At 45.7% G+C, this 16727-nt stretch overlaps 1 protein-coding gene across 6 annotated transcripts in view; it reads right to left on the minus strand.

Annotated features, from left to right (window-relative positions):
* Positions 1 to 1703: 1703 nt before the first annotated feature.
* Positions 1704 to 16727, minus strand: part of IL12RB2 (interleukin 12 receptor subunit beta 2) — a 77861-nt gene continuing 62837 nt past the window's right edge. For 5 of the 6 annotated variants that reach the window (XM_021093522.2, XM_021093523.2, XM_084958627.1 and 2 more), the window contains 4 exons: positions 13144 to 13281; positions 9635 to 9725; positions 8054 to 8153; positions 1704 to 3445 (listed from right to left, as the gene is read on the minus strand). In XM_021093522.2, coding sequence (XP_020949181.2) covers positions 2906 to 3445; positions 8054 to 8153; positions 9635 to 9725; positions 13144 to 13281 — 869 coding nt within the window. In that variant the 3' untranslated portion in view covers positions 1704 to 2905. 6 annotated transcript variants of the gene reach the window in all.

Genomic DNA, 16727 nt, shown 5'->3' on the forward strand with positions numbered 1-16727 from the left:
GAATGAGGTTACCCATCTTGTCATTCATGGAAAGAAGACATTTTATCTGGCAGAGTAAGCAGCCAAGTATGTTTTTTTAATGCTCAAATATGTTTTTAAAACATGAAACTGCTACATATATTGCAGCAGTGCTGTCAGTAAACAGGGTAGAATGGGGGTTGGGAATGTAGAGGATTATAAGCAAATGCAGTTGTCTCAATAAAGGAAGCAGGCACAGCTGGAACAAAAGGGATAAGATGGAAGTAGTGGCAGGAGACATCTTTTACTTTTTATTGATAGCCTACTATGGACCAGGTGCAGTGCTGGAGAAATAGATTGCCATGGTTCCTGCCTTCAAGCTGTTTACAGTCCAGGAAAGGAGGTAAGTGCTTCTTGCTAGGGGAGCATGCAGGAGGCCTCTGCATCCTTAGAAGGAGCCTCTGGGGGTCAAGGAAGTCTCCCTTTTAAATTTTTAAAAAACGTTTTTAGGAAGTTAAGTGAGGACTGCTGTACCATGTGGGGCTTTTAAGGGAAGGGAAAGCATATTGGGGGGGGTGGCCAAAGGGAGGCAGATCTGTGTGTTAAGGCCAAAGAGGGAGGGGAAGAGTGACTAAGAAGGTGATCAGGTAATCAAAAGGAAAGCAAATAGAGGAAAAGCAGATATTGCAAGAAAGAAAAATTGGCTTGGTTGGCCTGTTTCTGAGGTGGCAGCTTGTCATGGCCTATTACAAACCGTCAAACAAGGGGCTCCACATCCTGGGTACAAACAAGCCAATGCTGATGCTGCCGAGATGCAAGGAACCATGGTATAGAGAGGCCACAAAGAAGCTAAAAAGAGTAGAATAGAGATGTAAGGAAGAAGCTTAAGCTTTTCAAATGAAGCCTGGGAGAACTAAACAAGTCTGAAATGGTAAGAAGAGTCAGACATGAGCAAATGGAATAAATACTCATTTCAATTTCTAGAGCTCTGGGGAATATGTGGTAAACCAAAGTCCCCTTAGTTCCAGTGTTGGGTGGGATGGTGGTAGGGTATAGGACTCAGCCTTAACAGGGATTTAAGAAAAACGTTGCTGGATTTTTTGTCCTGTTCTTTTGGGAAAGGTACTATTAGCATTTAGATCAAGATTCCTCTCTATCAGCTTAGCAGAAGAGCCTGTCGTTAAAGGATGGAGGCAGTGAAGGATGAAGGAAGGGTGACAAGCCAGAGGTCACAGCTTCCAAGTTTTCCAAGTACATGCTGCAGAAGAGGATTCTCTTCCAGGCTCAACTTGAGCTAAGGACCAGCTCAGTCTTCCTGAGGAAGCAAAGCAGGATGCCTAGAGAAGGGACGACTTAGAGTGCAATCTTGGCAGTTTGGTCTTAGACCCTGAGGTAGACCTGGTCTTAAAGGCAGCATCAGCTGCAGCAGAAAGAGGTCAGAGGAGCTTTGACTCACCCCTCCACAAGACATCAGATTTAAGAGAGAGGAGGCTGCTTGCCCAAGGTCCCATGTGGGTATAGCAGTAATTTCCACCATCAAGCTGCTGCTGATTCACTGAGAAAGGGTTAAGGCAAAATAAACTAGCAAAACGAAGGGAAAAGGTGTGTTTTTAGGCTTCTACAAATAATGACCATCTTGGGAGCCTCTTAAATTGGTATTCACCAGGGTCTTTTATGCTCTCATATGTAAAACCTGATCAATCTCTTTTGAAGGTGCCCAGTAATTCTCACTAATATATTCATCGTTTTTTGGGAAAGTATTAATTTTATTTTCATTTGGATATTTTAACATCTTCTTTTAATTGCAATTAGACAAAAATGAAATTTTCTTCATATTGTCTTAATAGTCATTTAGAGTTGTGCTCTCCAGTATAGTAGCCAAGAGCCATATGTGACTATTTTAATTACAATAAAAACCAGCTCCTCAGTCATACTAGAGGTATATTCCAAAGTGGTCAATGGCCGATGTGGTGGACAGTTCTCATCTAGACATAAGACCTGGTTTGTAGTAGCTGCTTTATACGATGACCCTTGAACAACATGGGGTTAGGAGCACCAGCTCCCCGTACAGTTGAAAATCAGCGTATAACTTTTAGTTGGCCTTCTGTATCTGTGCTTCTGTATCCATGGGTTCATCCAACAATGGATCATGTAGTACTGTAGAATTTATTATTTTTAAAAATCTGGGAGTTCCCTTGGTGGCTTAGTGGAAGCAAATCCGACTAGTGTCCATGAGGATGTGGGTTCAATCCTTGGCCTTGCTCAGTGGGTTAAGGATCTGGTGTTGCCACGAGCTGTGGTGTAGGTCGCACTTGTGGCTCAGATCTGGCATTGCTGTAGCTGTGGCACAGGCTGGTAGCTGTAGCTCCAATTTGACCCCTAGGCTGGAAACTTCCATATTGCCACAGGTGCAGCCCTAAAAAAAAAAAAAAATGTGGAGTTCCTGTTGTGGCTCAGTGGGTTAAGAACCTGACATGGTGTCTGTGAGGATGCAGGTTCAATTCCTGGCCTCACTCAGTGGGTTAAGGATCCGATGTTGCCGTGAGCTATGGTGTAGGTGGCACAGGTGGCTCGGATCCTGTGTTGCTGTGGCTGGTGTAGGCTGGTAGCTGCAGCTCTGATTCAACGAGTTTTGGTTTCTACTCTTGCCTTGTCCCTTTCTGGCCAACATAGCCAAGAGAGTTGCAGGTACCCAAGTTGGAGTCTCCAGGTCCACAGAGTGGGGGACGTAGTCTCGAGGCTCAGGAGAAGGCAGTGTGAGGTATCTGGGTTACAGCCAACTCTCAGTTCCTGAGATTTGCCCTAAGCTGGTTTGCCTGCCCTCTAGTTGGAACCAGACCTAATGGTAGCGCCCAGGGGCGATGATCCCGGAGCAGGAGGCTGGGTAGACAGGCCATGCTTTGCTGGCTGGGGCCACACTGACTTTCCAAACATCACGCTTCACCACTCAGAGCATGAGAGAGCCACACCCCATCTTCAACTGATCCAGAGTCAACTTCTCACCACAGGAGAAGGTCAGCGGGTGAAGGGAATTTGAGGGGAAAACGGAAAGAGAGATGTGCTGAGGCAGTTCTTCCAGAGAGTCTGTTATGGGAGCTTCATGTGAAGGGAGATAATCCATGTTGGAGGGTAAGTAACCCTCATGGGTAGGCAGGTAGTCCACGGGGAGGACCGTCAAGTGGCTGACTGGGTTTCCCGGCTTTGAGTCAGGGCGTCGGCTCCCCAGCACCTTGTACAGATCCACTGCGGGTCCTGTCTCTGCTGTGAGAGCCCTTGGAGGTGGTGGACTTGAGGCACTGGACCCTGTGTCTTCCTCAGAGGCGTGGTGACCTTGGAGCCTTTGTCCCTTTCCTGGCCAGTTGGGATGATGGGGGCGTCTGAAGACTGGAGTCACTTGAGGAAGGACTTCATTGATGACCAGGGGCTCAGGTTCTTCAGGAGTGGGCCAGTCTGCCAGGAGCCTATCCAGGGACAGCTGTTTCTTCTCCTGAGAAGAGGGAAGAAGAGGCTCATGTGGATATGTGGAGGAAGCGCCTTAGCAAGCGACCTTTGCAGGGTTCTAGAAGCCCTCACAGCCCACACTCCCTAGTCAGCTCGAGGCAGAACACTGCGGGCCCTTGACTGGCTGAAGTAGGAGAAGCAGTTAACATTGTGGGGGAGACAGGCGGGATCCATGGACTCCTCTTAACCCCCAGCCAGTGATTCATTCTCTCCTTCCACCTTAAGCTACACTGTTATCTGGAGAATCCGACTGCACAGCTGCCTTCCCTCTAGCATAGGGGGCATGGTGGGTGCAGAGCAAAGGCTGCGCTTGCATTTGTCTGGGAGGAGGCAGGGAAGACTTTAAAAGGGTGGCACTAGAGCTGAATCCTGAGAGCTGTGAAGTATTTTCCAGTTAGGAAGGTGTGGGCAAGGAGAACTGGCCTATTCTGGAACCTGCTAGTTCTTCCTTATGACAGGCACACTGAGGCTTCGGAAGTAGAAGGAAGTCACACTGATGAAGGGACTTTTAAGGGATGCTCAGGAGTTTGGGCTTTGACACAACTACTGAAAAGTTTTTGCCAGGGTACTAAACGTTTTTGTCAGTTCTGCTCTTAAGAAAGACCCCTTTGGAATAACATTTTGGAGGAAAATTTCCTCCTTTTTTCCCTAAAGCTAATTGTGTCTGTGACTTTTCTTGCTTTGTTTTTCTGAACATCTGATTGCCAGCTCTTCAACGTTAGATCTTTTCTTCCCAAACTTTCTACTGACTCCTGAACCTGAGTTCAAGCACTTTATTAGTATCTCTTTTTATATAGGCTTTATTGGGCTCTCTTAATATCTTCAAAAATATCTTTTAGACTGCTTGATCTTTTTTTCTTTTTTTCCATTTCTTGGGCTGCTCCCGCGGCATATGGAGGTTGCCAGGCTAGGGGTCTAATCAGAGCTGTAGCTACCAGCCTACGCCAGAGCCACAGCAACGCTGGATCCGAGCCTCGTCTGCGACCTACACCACAGCTCACGGCAACGCTGGATCGTTAACCCACTGAGCAAGGGCAGGGACTGAACCCACAACCTCATGGTTCCTAGGCAGATTCGTTAACCACTGCGCCACGACGGGAACTCCTGCTTGATCTTTCTGAAGCAGAGCTCCACAGCCCAATCTACCTTTCTGGCCCTCGGTTCCCTCATCTGTCAAATGTCATGCTGTGCAAGAATGGTCTGGACTGGCCTCTGCTGCTCCCTCCCTTGCCCTGAGTGTGGCAACTGTCCTGAAGTGAATGATGGTACTATCTCAGGACAGACTTCCACAAAAGGCCCTGAGCAGCCGGAGGGTACGTGTGTACTCTTTCAGGAGCCTGCTCTTTTTCTATTGCTATGCAAACTGGCCCTGGCGCCTAGGTCTGGCTTGGAACATGGCCGGCAGCTGCCAAAGTGCTGCTACCACTGATGCGGAAGAGATGACACAGGGTGAGGAGTTGGCTTACTGTTCTCACAAGGTGACGTGTTCACCCTGCCTTCTTGAAAGCTTTATCCATAGAGGCTGTTCCTGGGAGCTTTTACAAAGCAGACCCCCTGGCTGACAAGTCCTGGGGCAAGGCCTCCTGGGCCACTATTAGCTCAGGTACATCATGGAAACTATTTTAAACTTTTACAAGCTCAACTGGATAACATCCCAGGGATCCCCTTAACGAGTGAGCCTTTTCCTCCAGAGTGATAAGATCTCTGCGGTTTTAGCCACATCTTAAGAAACAGTAGGGGGATATGAAGCCTGGGAACTCAAAGCACATTTTGTTGGAGGTTAAAGACCATTGTGTTTCTGAGGTTTGCCCCCCGCCTGTCACTAGGAAAGCAGGTTGGGTCTTTAAGAACAGTCTACCCCTTCAAGGGTCAAGTGATACGGGGTCTGAGGCTGGCACAGGCCTTATTCGTAGATGACATGTTTAAGTTAAATTTTTTTAAACTTGTCTAATGTACTGGTTATTTTTGCAAAAAGAAAACAACATAATTTTGTAAAAAAATTTTTTTTTTTTTAAGTTCAAAGGGACTTTGTAATACAAATTAAGTGGGCTTCATGCCTTCAACTCCCCAAAAGCAATTGCCATTACCAGTTTCATACTTAGGCCTCCAGAAATATTCTGTGCACATGTTTCAGACTGTATGTGTGTGTATAAAATCACCTTCCTTTTTATACCAATGAGAACCCACTTCAGACAATTACAAATTTTGCTTTTTTTCATTTTTAAATATTTTTAGACACGTATAGATCGCTCTTTTTTTTTTTTTTTTTTTTTTTTTTTTTTTTTTTTTTGCAGTTGCATAACATCCTGTAGTATAGATATACCCAAATGTTTAACCTGCACCCCCTGGTGGCAGGTTACCTTATGCAATGTTTGGCTTCTATTTATAATGCTACAAAGAACATATTCATACAGTTCAACTTGGGGCATGTATGTAGAAATTTCGGTTATTTTTTTCCCCTTTGTTATTTTCTTTAACTCTTTGTGTGTCACTCTCAGCATTTCTCCTAGGCTTTTTTCGGGGCTCTTCAGTGCCTTTGCCTGCTTCTGTGTCCCCTCATGCCCAGGTGGTGCCTAGCAGGGACCATGATGCCAAAGCTACCAGCTGGGGAGCCAGGTGTCTGTGACTGACCCAGAGCTGCTTCGCACTGGGCTATTTCAGGCTTTTAGGACATTGGACAGTGGAATCAGCGTTGGAAGACAGAGATCTTAGAGCTCAGCTCCTGGTGCCTGGATCCCCTGTAATACTAGCAGCGGCATCCTCACTGAATGCATTCCCATCAGTCATCACAACATTGCCCAGTGTGTGAACACCTTCTGAGTTAGTCTGTTCAGCTCAGAGGTGTTGACTGCTAGAAACAGCCCCTCAACCTGTGCTTAAGAGCTTCTAGAACATAGAGTGATAGACAGCACATCCTACTTATATATGAATCCAGGAGCCACCATTTACTAGCTGACTCACTCTGGGCAAGTTATCGAGTCCTCTGTGCCTCACTTTCCTCATGTGAAAAATATTACAATCCTCTAAAGCTGTTGTAGAGATTATAAATGTTAATGCATGAAAAATGTTTTTTAAAGTGCCTGGCAATGGAGTTCCCATTGTGGTGCAGAGGAAACAAATCCAATTAGGAACAATGAGGTTTCGGGTTGGATCCCTGGCCTTGCTTAGTGAGTTAAGGATCCAGCATTGCCATGAGTTGTGGCGTAGGTTGCAGATGCGGCTCGGATACCACATTGCTGTGTCTGTGACGCAGGCCAGCAGCTGTAGCTCCAACTGAACCCCTAGCCTGGGAACTTCCATATGCTGTGGGTGCAGTCCAAAAAAAAAAAAAAGTACCTGGCAGGTAGAAAGTGATATATATCTATGTATATAAACATAAATATATTATGTAATGTGTCACATGTATATGATACATAGATTTATGTAATTTTGTATATTATATACCATATACATCATACACACAAATATAAACAGTTATTATTCTAGTCTTGCTATTGTTACTTAATAGGTACAAAACCCCTCAACAGAGAGAGGAGACAGTATAAATCTTCCTGGGAAGAAAATGACTCGTGCTTTACATGGTATGTAACTCAGTCCTCACCACGGGATATATGAGAGATACTGTCAATTCCTATTTGACAGAGCATGAAACTGGGGGCCACATCATTGGAGAAGTTGCTCAAGGGTCATTGACATAGTAACTGGCAGAGGTGGTGTTGGCATCCAACCCTTATGTCAAAGGCACTACAATGCAGTGACTTAAATTCCTATAGAGGCAGACATGGCTGGGACCAGCTCTTTCCCTAAGCTGTGGCTGGGACCACTGGCTTCTGGCCAGAGGAAAGTGTGGATGAGACAATGCACGGGTAACTAATGAGAAGAATCTTGGAGGAGGAGGGCTATGAGGTGCGAGGGTGTGGGGCTGCGGAGGCCCTGGGCGGTGGGGAGAGCACGTGCACCCCTCCCTCCCTCTGCTCCCCTTCAGTGCACAGTCCTGCTCCACATTCAGATGCCTTCAGCTTCCAGGCCCTCTACCAGAGATAGACCCTCCTGCCTGCTGGGAGCTGCTCTCCCCTCCTCTTTGTGCGGCAGCTCCCGGCTTTGTCTTTTACTCCCAGCACTCCCACCTGCCAGCTGAGCAACGTCTCCTTCCCTAAAGACTTTTCCTTGCACAGTGGAATGACTTATTGGCTTCCTGTCAAGACCAAAACAGGCTGGGCTCTATTTACTGTTCTGTGCTCAGACAGGACAGGGACCGTCCAGAGGAAGCATTAGTTCTCTTGATTTTGGATGAGCCAATGCTCAGACTGGTGCTCGGCAAGTATTCTTGCTTTTTAAATTTCTTTTGAAATAAGTTGAGGTCAGGAGGGGAAAGTAAAGCACAGAGAGGAATGAAAAGCTATGGGTCTTTTGGTCTTTTGGTCATAAGCTTGAGAAAATTCCTGCGCATGGGAGTGATGGCCCAGATGGAACCTAGCACCAATGACTGCAGCATGTCCACAGGATCTAAACCCCCCGGGGTTCCCTGTAACCACAATGGGAGATTCAGATGTGTTGATCCCCATCAACTCACCACTAAGGTTTAACACCTTACCTCCACAATGGGATATTTCTTGGCCCAAGTGCTATTGGCTGGGTCTGGAATTTCTCTGCTACACCACTGAGGTCTGAGGGCCAAAAGGAGAACAAATACCCTGTAGGTGAAGAAAACAATGACATCTGGTTAAGAGCGCACACAGTGGCGTGGAAGCGCAGGGTCTTAGTGCCGTGGTTTCAGTGCAGGGCTATGCAAGTGAGTAAATGAAAACACTGCAGAAGTCATCCAAGGCTGGACTAGTTTTCCGTGAAGTTTGGATAGATGATAAAGACTGGTGATGCAACCACTGAGGGTTTGCTAAATAAACTGTGGAACTTTTGCTCAATGTAATGTTTAGCTGTCACTAAGCAGTCAAGTACTCATTCAACAAACATTGACTGAATTCCTGATGTGTGACCAGCACAGTGCTACGTGCAAGAGATAAAACAGCAAACAGGAGGACATGGTCAGTGCCCTTGGGGACATTACTATTTATATTCATTTAGAATGTTTATAAAGAGCTTGTAATGACAGGTAAACTTTTACTAAAAGTAAAAAAAAAAAGAAAAAGAAAAGAAACCAAAGAATAAAACAGAATACATGCAGTTTGAACAGCTTGGACAAATCCAAGTTAAGAAAAAAATGCCAAGAGAAAAAATTCCAAGAAAAAAATACCATATGGAAATACTCAAATAGTTAACAAAAGTTGTATTTGGTTATCAGAGGAAATATGGGTTTTCTTTCCTATCTCTGGGTTTTTGAAAATACTTCACAGGAGTTCCCGTCACAGCACAGCGGAAACGGATCCACCTAGAAACCATGAGGTTGCAGGTTTGATCCCTGGCCTCGCTCAGTGGGTTAAGGATCTGGCGTTGCCGTGAGCTGTGTTGGTGTAGGTTGAAGACTCAGCTCAGATCCCGCATTGCTGTGGCTCTGGTAAAGACCAGCGGCTACAGCTCTGATTGGACCCCTAGCCTGGGATCCTCCATATGCTGTGGGTATGGCCCTAAAAAGACAAAAGGACAAAAAAAAAAAATGTCTCTATGCATGTGACTTAACTATTTGACTTTTTTTTAAATTTAAGAACAATGTGAAATATTTTTTAAGATTTGGCTTTAATAAACTTTGTTTAATAAGAAAAGTAAGCTGCTGGGATGCATTTAGCCCCTTGAAACAAAAGATGAGGCCATGTGACCAGCTTTTTCCAGAGAAATGTGAGCAGAGGTACCTGCGGCCTAACACAGATCATGCAGCTGAGGAAAGTACCCATGGGATGGTGGGCCAACAACATGGAAGAAAACTGGAGTTCCCCTTGTGGTTCAGCAGGTTAGGAACCTGACTAGTATCCATGAGGATGTGGGTTCAATCCTTGGCCTTGCTCAGTGGATTAAGGATCCGGCTTTGCCGTGAGCTGCAGTGTAGGCCCATCCATAGGTCACAGATGCGGCTCAGATCCCACATTGCTGTGGCTGTGGCGTAGGGCAGTGGCTACAGCTCTGATTTGGCCCTTAGCCTGAGAACCTCCATATGCAGTGGGTGTGGCCCTAAAAAGACAGAACAAAATACATTTACCCAAATTGGCAGGTGTAATGAACTTACTTTTGCCGGAAGCAACGCATTGAGAAAACGCCCACTGTGATGACAGCAATGCAAATGCTTGGTGCTACAAATGTGCTCCAATTGGCTTTACCTAAAATGAAAAATTAGCAAACCCTATGACTCAGTTATCTTCAATGAACATTTCAAAATATTGACTATTGTGTGAACCCACTGGGCTTTACCCACCGTTCCTGGGTAGCTGAGCTCAGGAACAGGGCCAACTTACTTTTGCCCCTTCAGTTAGGGAGAAGGGGCCCAAAGGGGCCAATATTATGGTTCTAAGGGAGGAGCTCCACCGCCTGCAAGGGCTCCTTCCCCTAACAGGGGCAGAAGGAAAGGGGGTATGATATACTAAGCACTGGTTGTGAACTGGGAGCCTGGGACGCTAGTCCTGGCTCTGCCCCTGACTGATGTGTGATTCTTGATCTACAAAAGGTGAATAATGACATCTACCTTGCAGGTTGTTGTGAAGATTAAGGATGATGTATTTGAAGCCCACAGCAAGGTATCTGAACATAGGAGGCCTCAAGAAATAGTAGCTATTGGGAGTTCCTGTCTTGGCTTAGTGGTTAACGAAACTGACTAGGATCCATGAGGACACGGGTTTGATCCCTGGCCTTGCTCAGTGGGTTGGGGATCCAGCATTGCTGTGAGCTGTGGTGTAGGTCACAGACATGGCTTGGATCCTGTGTTGCTATGGCTGTGGTATAGCAGGCAGCTGTAGCTCTGATTTGACCCCTAGCCTGGGAACTCCCATGTGCCGTGGGTATGGCCCTATAAAGACAAATTAAAAAAAATGGTAGCTATTAATTTTACCAAACTATTGGATAAGCTCTCTACCTAACTAAGGTCTTTGAAATTGTTCTGATTCCTTCCTATGAACACGTATTTCACTGTGTCGGAATTTGTCTTTAATTCATTCCAACGTTTACTGAGTATAAACCATGTAACGGGCCGGGTTAGGTGCTGGGATACAAAGATGAATAGGACATGGGCTCTGCTGTCTTAAGAAGTTGTGCATACAGTCCAAGAGACAGGTGTGTAAACAGTGAGCCAAGATGCCCTGGGATACACGTAAAAACAGCACATACAAGGCAGCGTTGCAGAGAACAGCATGGGAAATGGCCCGTGAGCAGCTCAGGAAGGTTTCCCAAAAGGCAATATATGAAAAGTTGAGAGATGGATGGAGCTGGCTAAGTGGACAAGTTAGGGAAGTGCAGATGAGACAGAATGCATGGAAGGAGGAAACGGCAAGCACTTCGGCAACCACAGGTAGTCTGGTCTTGCTTTCCAGGAAAAAACAATGAGTGTGTGGCAGAGGACGAAGCCAGATGGGTGAACAGGACCAGGTCACACAGGGCTTGGCAACGAAGCAGTTTGAATTCTAGTTTGAAGGCCCTTAGGGAACCACTGATAGGCTGCAGCAGGAGGCGGAATGTCGGCATCAGGGAGCTTGCAGATGGATTCTTCTGCTAGAATGAAGGACAGCCTAGGAGGGAGGGTGAGCAGGGAGGACTGGTGGCCACCGACCTGTTAGTCCCTGTGAGAAGTGCGTTTCCAGGGCTGAAAGGGAGCATTAATGCAGGCAGCCTTGTTATGACCTCATACAATTGACACAATCTGACGTTTTCATTAGTATCTGCCTTCCTTTCTGGGCAGATGGGACAAGGAATTAAAAAAAGCTGAATCCTAATCCAATTAATTGCTCATAAGTTCACTTTTATGGGAGATGAGAGGAGGGCTTGTCGATTTTCCAGTGGAGAAGTAATGGGCATAGAACAACAGAGTCCTGAGTGATCAACGGTCTTTTTTTTTTTTTTTTTTGGCTTTTTAGGGCAGCAACTGCAGCATATGGAAGTTCCCAGGCTAGGGGTTAAATTGGAGCTGCAGCTGCTGGCCTATGCCACAGCCACAGCAATGCCAGATCTGAGCTGCTTCTGGGACCTACACCACAGCTCACAGCAACACTGGATCCTTAACCCACTGAGTGAGGCCAGGGATCAAACCCATGTCATCATGGATACTATTTGGGTTTGTAATCTGCTGAGCCACAATGGGAACTCCCAAGAACGGCTTGTTTTATGCTTGGAGTAGATGTAAGGGGTGCTGCCAGAGAGAACAATGTAGTTTAACTAGTGGAGAGAAACCCATGTCAGATAGGCATTTCTTCACATATTGAAATTTAACTTAAGAAACTCAAATCTGAGAGTTCTCTTTGTGGCTCAGCAGTTAACGAACCTGACTAGGATCCATGAGGATGGGGGTTCGATACCTGGCCTTGCTCAGTGGGTTAAGGATCTGGTGTTGCTGTGAGCTGTGGTGTAGGTTGCAGATGCAGTTTGGACCTAGCATTGCTGTGGCTCTGATGTAGGCCAGCAGCTGTAGCTCTGATTGGACGCCTAGCCTGGGAACCTCCATGTGCCGTGAGTGCGGCCCTAAAAAACAAACAAACAAAAAAAGAACTCAAATCTGAGTCTGATTTGTAGTTCTGCCACATGCCACTTCTATGACCTGGGCAATCTTTTTGTGCTTTACACTTGTACAAAGGCATCCTAATCCCTCCTTCTTTTATTTATTTCATATTGAGTGCCTGGTAGTGTGGCCAGCTACAGGCATGAAAGCAGGCACTTTACATGGTTGTGGTCAGGATTAAATGAGCACAAAAAGTACGTGTTACATGGGTTTAATTGTGTCCTCCCCCCCCCCCAAATTCTGAAGTTCTAATTTCCAGTACCTCAAAATGTGGCCTTATGTGGAAATATCATCATGGCAAGGCAATTAAGATAAGGTCAGACCGGAATCGAGTGGGCCCCAATCCGATGGGACTAGTATCCTTATGAAAAAGGGAAACAGAGACATGCACAAGGAAAACTTCAAGAGAGATGAAGGTCGAGGAAGGAAGAAGCCACCTCTGCTGACACCTTGGTCTCAGACTTCCAGCCTCCAGAACTGTGAGGAAATACGTTCCTGTTGCTTAGCCACTCGGTTTGTGGTACTTTGTTACAAGAGCCCCAGCAAACTAATACAGGATGCAAAGCACTTACCATAGCAGGGGGCACATAGTAACTGTGTGATATGCAACAGTTGCGTTGTTGAGATTATTCTCATTCACCAAACAGATGTTAAGTGAACCAGTACTATGTGCTGGGTGCTGTTCTCCACCTTGACGACAGAGAGAAACAGATACCAGGCCCTGCCTCTTGGATTCAGAGTTTTGAATAGTGGTCAAGGGTAGCGCATCATGAAGGAATTATGGACGTGCATTTGGGAAGGCTTTCTGGAGGAGGCAACATTTTTGCTGAGTTTTGAAAACGAAGTAGACACCGTCTCCAAGCAAATAAGGAAGGGGTGGGGCGCTCTGGCTGGAGAAATAGCAAGTGCAAAGGTGTAAGAGCAAGAAAGTAATGAGTGAATTAAGAAAATCTGATCATCTCCGTATCAAACAGGGGGCACATACTCCTGTGCAGGGATCCAGAGGGGACTCACCAATCTCTAAGGAGGGTTCTTACCTTGCAGACAAAATTCCCTCTCATTTCCTTGGGGGCTTTCGCCAGCAGCTGTCAGAGCTGTCATCCACAGGACGTATGTCACTCTGGGCTGCAGGCTATTGATGGGATGTGATTTGGGGGAGACTCTATAGGGAATTTCTGAAAGGAAGATAAATATGCAAGAGGAAAGGCACAGGTTAAAGGAGATATTTGAATATAGGCTTTTACTCATTTTTATGTACTAACGCTTCATTTAATTTGAAAGAGAAAAGCACACTGCTGTTTTAAAATAGTCCCAATTCATTAGTACTTAATACCTCTTATTTTTAAATTTTTTGGTTATGCCTGTGGCATGTGGAAGTTCCCAGGTCAGGGACTGAACCCACGCCACAGCAGCTGCAGTGACTCCAGATTCTTAACCTGTGGGGCAACAAGAGAATTTCAGGTACTTAATATTTTAAAAGGCCCTAGACACTGTCATTTATGAAGGCCTCACTTCACAATACATCAAAAATTATTTTTTACTGAGGTAAAATGTTTTGAAAGAATTTTTATCATTTTGCTTTCAAAATTATTTAGCTGTTAGTAACTCCTTTTATTTCCTATGACTGTAATGTTTCTGGCATCTATCAAGTATATTTGAGGACTCTTGGGGAAGAAATTAAATGTACAAATTATTTTCACTGGAATTTTTAAGAAAGTTAAGTGTAGCAATTGATGAAATAGATGTTGAAGTAACATTTGTTAATTTCGATTTCCTGCCCCCCCCTTTTTTTTTGTAATGTCTGGGTACTGGTCTTTGTGGGTTTAATATGACAATCTGCTTCAACTTGACATAAAATCTGAAAAATGAGAGCAATGGTACTTATTTATTTTGGCAGTTTAAACCTAGATTGTCAGTTCCTTATGCTCTCAATACCCCTGCAGATTTTTAGCAGAGCAGACTTTGCTTTTTGAGCAATGCATTGATGCTGTTTTTCTCCTCCCAGAAACGTGCATGTTGGTAGCTTTTAGTAAACAGGCAATCTTCTCCTCTAGGGATCTGCTAGGTGTGCATTTTGGAGTGACCTCTCAAAAGCTGGGGGGAGCAGAGACGGGGACTGTAAAACCAAGGCCCAGAACTTTGACAAGTATAGTCTCCTGGCTTGTGTGTGCACTGGTGATCAAAGTGGAAATTAAATTTCAGCGCTTTGCATGTGAGAAAGCATATATATATATGTCACTTTGCTGGGTCACTTTGCTGTGCAGCAGAAATTGACAGAACACTGGAAATCAACTATAATAGAAAAAAAAAAAGTAAAAAAAATTCAGCCTTTGTAGTACCTTAATATCATTTACTGGCTCACCAACCCCAGGGCAAGTCAGTTTTTGCCCATTTGCTTACTCTCTTTCCACAGTCACTAATATTTACTGAGCATCTGCCCTGGACAAGGCACCAAAGCACAAGATCTGCCTCAGAGAGTTTACCATCTAGTAGGAAGACCAGACCCCTCACACTCTCCCACTGCTGCTTACCATGGAGGACCAGCCAGATGACCCTGTATTATTGTGCCTACTCCATCCATGCAAAGGAGCTGGGGCCTGGGCAGATCACTTAACAGCTGTGACTCTCATAGCGATTTCTCTATTTCCCTTCCTATGGAGGAAAAGTACTGTGTGGAAAATTCCCAAGCCTACTTGAACCTGACGGAACTGCTTGCACAGACCACAGCTATATGATTAAACTAAAATGTCACTCATTCCTAAGGCAGGGGACTAAAAAATAATGTGGGGGAGACCTGCTCCTCTTGTTGCAGCAAAGCACAGGCCAGCAAAGCAGAGAGTCAGCTGTCTGCCTGTGAGGGCATCCTTAACTCTGGGGAGAGAAGGAGACGTTGCAACAGAAAGGAAGGGATTTGAGTGATTTGCTGGGCTGGGCCAAAAAAATGTCTACACAAATATAAACGCGTACACTTGTGTATATTTGAAGAACAAAAATAGAAACTACGGGGTGGGGTGGGGGAGCAGTGACAAGGGTGCCGGTGTCAGCAGTTTGGTTGGCAAATAGGTTGAATTGAGTAATGGGAGAACAAAGTCATGCTGGAAATACTGGTTCGGCTGCCTTGTCTGGGCTGTGATCTCCGGCAGAGATAAAGGAGGCCATTCAGTCCCTGAGCTCTGAAACTTGGTGGTTAAATGAAAAAGGTGCAGTTTAGGAAGATGCGATGGTTGCCAATCACCTGAAAGATCGACATTGAGAAGGTCAAGTGGTCTCAGGCAAAAACTGCACGGGTTACTGGAAATCAGCTTTTACCTAATCATCTACATTAGTTTAAAAAAGTGCAGGGTGGTATTCACCCACGTGTTATTTCAAAAAACACTGTTTTCATTAAGCACCCAGTGGGTGCCTGGCTGTATTGTAGGTGTGGGGGAAACAATGGTGAGCTAGTCGCCATGGCTTCTGTCCTCATCCTGGCAAAAATAGCCCAGTGACAACACATAGAGCAGTGGCACAGAGCATCCACAAACTTCCAGAAGAGTGGCTGGCCCCGGGGTCACCTGGGAAATGCAGATGCCCCGCTCCAGTGCTGCCCCCGCCGCCTGCCCAGGCATGGCCGAGGGCTCCTGCTGCACTTGTGCTTCTAGGGGCGGCTCCAGAAGACACCCAAGGCAGGGCCCCTTCTCCGGGGAACACCATCTTCCTTGTGCTGCTGTGGGCCCTCTCTGAAGGCCTTTCCCCTCCTCCTCAACCTACTGAAACTGCACTGGTGGCCTCGCCAATGATTTCTGGTTGCTAAATGCAATAGGCAGTGGTCAGTCCTTGGTTACAGCACTTAATATCACTTTTGGGCCCTTTTCCATCTTCCCCGGGGAGACTGTGAGCTCTCTGAAAACAGGGATCAGGTCTCGTTCCTCTATAAATGCTAAAAGGGAAACAATCCTAACTGGTACAAGACAGAGCTTTGAACATGCACTTTCTCTCTTTAAAGTATCCTTACACAGGAATCCCCACGGTGGCTCAGCAGTAACGAACCTGAATAATATTCATAAGGATGCGGGTTCGATCCCTGGCCTCCATCCGTAGGTTAAGGATCCTGTGTTGCTGTGGCTGTGGCTGTGGCCAGCAGCTGCCGCTCCGATTCGACCCCTAGCCTGGGAACTTCCATATGCTGAGCATGTGGCCCTAAAAAGACAAAAACAAAGCAAAAACAAACACACCCCTTACACAGACACTAGATTCATCATATTTGTTGTAGATGAGGTAGGCAATTTCTTTATCATCTGCAAGAGCAGATTTAAAAACCATCTAACCATGTTGATTTCTTTTGTTTGTTTTAAATGGCCTCACCTATGGCATATGGAAGTTCCCAGGCTAGGGGTAGAATTGGAGCTGTAGCTGCCAGCAATGCTGGATCCTTAATCCATCAAGTGAGGCCAGGGATTGAGCCCGCATCCTCAGGGATGCTATGTCGGCTTCTTAACCTGCTGAGCCACAGCAGGAACTCCTAATCATTTGATCTTGATGCAGATCTAAATTCTGTCAAAGTGAAAATTTTGGAGGGAGCAAATTTCACATGAAGCATTCCAAATGGCTTGTGATAAGATCAATTTATTCATCACCTTTT

This window comes from Sus scrofa, chromosome 6 (genome assembly GCF_054392235.1).
Source record: "Sus scrofa isolate SSC_HxYL_T2T_F1_AM1 chromosome 6, Sscrofa_HxYL_maternal_Yorkshire_Landrace_v2.0, whole genome shotgun sequence".
Lineage (NCBI taxonomy): Eukaryota > Metazoa > Chordata > Mammalia > Artiodactyla > Suidae > Sus > Sus scrofa.